General features: G+C 34.0%; 1 protein-coding gene across 1 annotated transcript in view; it reads right to left on the bottom strand.

Moving 5' to 3' along the window:
* Positions 1–396: 396 nt before the first annotated feature.
* The window catches only part of LOC105002138 (killer cell lectin-like receptor subfamily B member 1B allele A), a 10,210-nt gene continuing 8,479 nt past the window's right edge, over positions 397–2,127 (bottom strand). Inside the window, exon 5 of the mRNA XM_010858648.1 lies at positions 397–695. Within this exon, the coding sequence (XP_010856950.1) occupies positions 575–695 (121 nt within the window). The 3' untranslated portion in view covers positions 397–574. The remainder of the gene's footprint in view (positions 696–2,127) is intronic.

Genomic DNA, 2,127 nt, shown 5'->3' with positions numbered 1-2,127 from the left:
GTTCTTGCCTGGAGAATCCCAGGGATGGTGGAGCTTGATGGGCTGCCATCTATGGGGTTGCACAGAGTCAGACACAACTGAAGCAACTTAGCAGCAGCAGTCACAGAAATAGAGGAATTTCCTTCTTACTTCTATCTCAATAATGTTCCCTCATATTTTTTATTTTCTCTATACTATCCAATGTTGAGCTTTCCCTGTGGCTCAGTGGTAAAGAATGTGCTTGGAATGCAGGAGACGTGAGTCTGATTTGTGGGTCAGGAAGATCTCTGGAGAAGGAAATGGCAGCCCATTCCAGTATTCTTGCCTGGAAATTCCCATGGACAGAGGAGCCTGGCAGGCCACAGTCCATGGGGTCACAAAAGAGTCAAACACAACTTAGCAATTAAACAACAATTATCCAATGTCACTAAAATACTGTTTATTGTATCAATCTTGCTACAAATTATGGATTAAAGTTAAAGAATAACATATAGACTTCAATGTTTAATGACATCTATTTTTAGCTAAACACGTTTTTACATAGTTTCATAGTGAGTTTTCATCTCACTGGAAAATCTCAGGCATTTTATCTAATCTAATATATTGTCTTCTTACAGATACAATAACCACTACTATGGCAATCTTCAGCAATTATTTGGCCGTATTTTATGTGTGCACATTTATTATTAGCATTCTCATGTCCTGGAAGTTGAAGCCTAGGAAAAAAAAAATACTTTCCATTAAGTTCTGAAATTGTTTTATGTATCAATTGTACTTTTTAAATGCATAATATTATAAAATTGTACTTTTTAAATGCATAATATTATAAAAAAGTAGAAACATCATTTTCCCAGTTCTCTAATAATAAAATAATGAATATTTTGTCATCTGAAATTTAATATTAATTCTAGAATTGGGATATAAATAATGCCTTCAATTCTGACTTGCATCTCTTGACCTCAGATGATTTCAAAGTATCCTCCATCTTCACAGGGGTCTACTATATTTTGTTTATACATTAGTGTTTTGATAAACATTTTATTATATATACAGTAAAAAAAAAAATTGTCATGAATTGTTAATGACAAGTCATTCTGTCCTGGGAAATTTTACCCCAGAGTAAACATCAGATTCCTCTTTACTAATAAGTCTAGAAAATAGTTTTAAAAGATTAAATATTTGGATATGTCAATGAGAATCAGAGCAATTTATAAACATTTAAAGACATATATCATATAATTCCTGAGAAGGGGCATGCATTTACTAAAAGTACAGCAATTAGAAATGAATACATAATCACTCATAATTTTAAGTAAATCCAAAATTTTAATTTAACACAAATTATGTTAGAAAATCATGTCTGTTAAGAATGGATATATTGGAAGAAATCTTGCATATTTTAGTCATAATATTTTATGGTAGAAATACTATTTTAATTTAGATTTTATGTTATTTACTTTTACATTATTATTATTAATTTTAGGCAAGCTACATGGCACACAGGTTAGTTCCCCAACCAGGGATCAAACCCATATGCCCTGCAGTGGAAGCACAGTCTTAACCACTGGACCACCAGGGAAGTTCTGAAATCACATTTTTAAATTAGATTCATCTAAAAAACAATTTATTTGACATTAATTTACTGTTAAGACCTGGGGTAGGAGAGGAAAGAGGATGAGGGAGAAGAGATAACTTTTATTTTCTTGAAGAACCATACATTTTTCACATGCTTAATTTATCAATTATGGTATTTTCACAGCTACGCTATGAAGTGGGTTCTATTATTCATCACATCTTATAGAAAATGCAATAGAAACCAAAACAGAATGTTTGGATAAAAAACTCTGATCCTAATGGCAGAGCCAAGACGTAAATCCAAGACACTTAAGAGCCTGCGCTATCAATTACTTACTATATTTTAAACTGTGGAGCTCAAAACTGGGGACTGAGTATTGGTAGTTCAGTATTTCCCATGGTTTTGCTAAACTGGTTTTTATACAATTGTGTATGTGCACTGCTGCTGCTGCTGCTGAGTCACTTCAGTCGTGTCCGACTCTGTGCAACCCCATAGATGGTGGCCCACCAGGCTCCCCTGTCCCTGGGATTCTCCAGGCAAGAACTCTGGAGTGGGTTGCCATTTCCTTCTCC

Source organism: Bison bison, unplaced genomic scaffold (genome assembly GCF_000754665.1).
Source record: "Bison bison bison isolate TAMUID 2011002044 unplaced genomic scaffold, Bison_UMD1.0 scf7180017864390, whole genome shotgun sequence".
In the NCBI taxonomy this organism is placed as follows: domain Eukaryota; kingdom Metazoa; phylum Chordata; class Mammalia; order Artiodactyla; family Bovidae; genus Bison; species Bison bison.
This window is presented reverse-complemented; position numbering and strand designations above follow the sequence as displayed.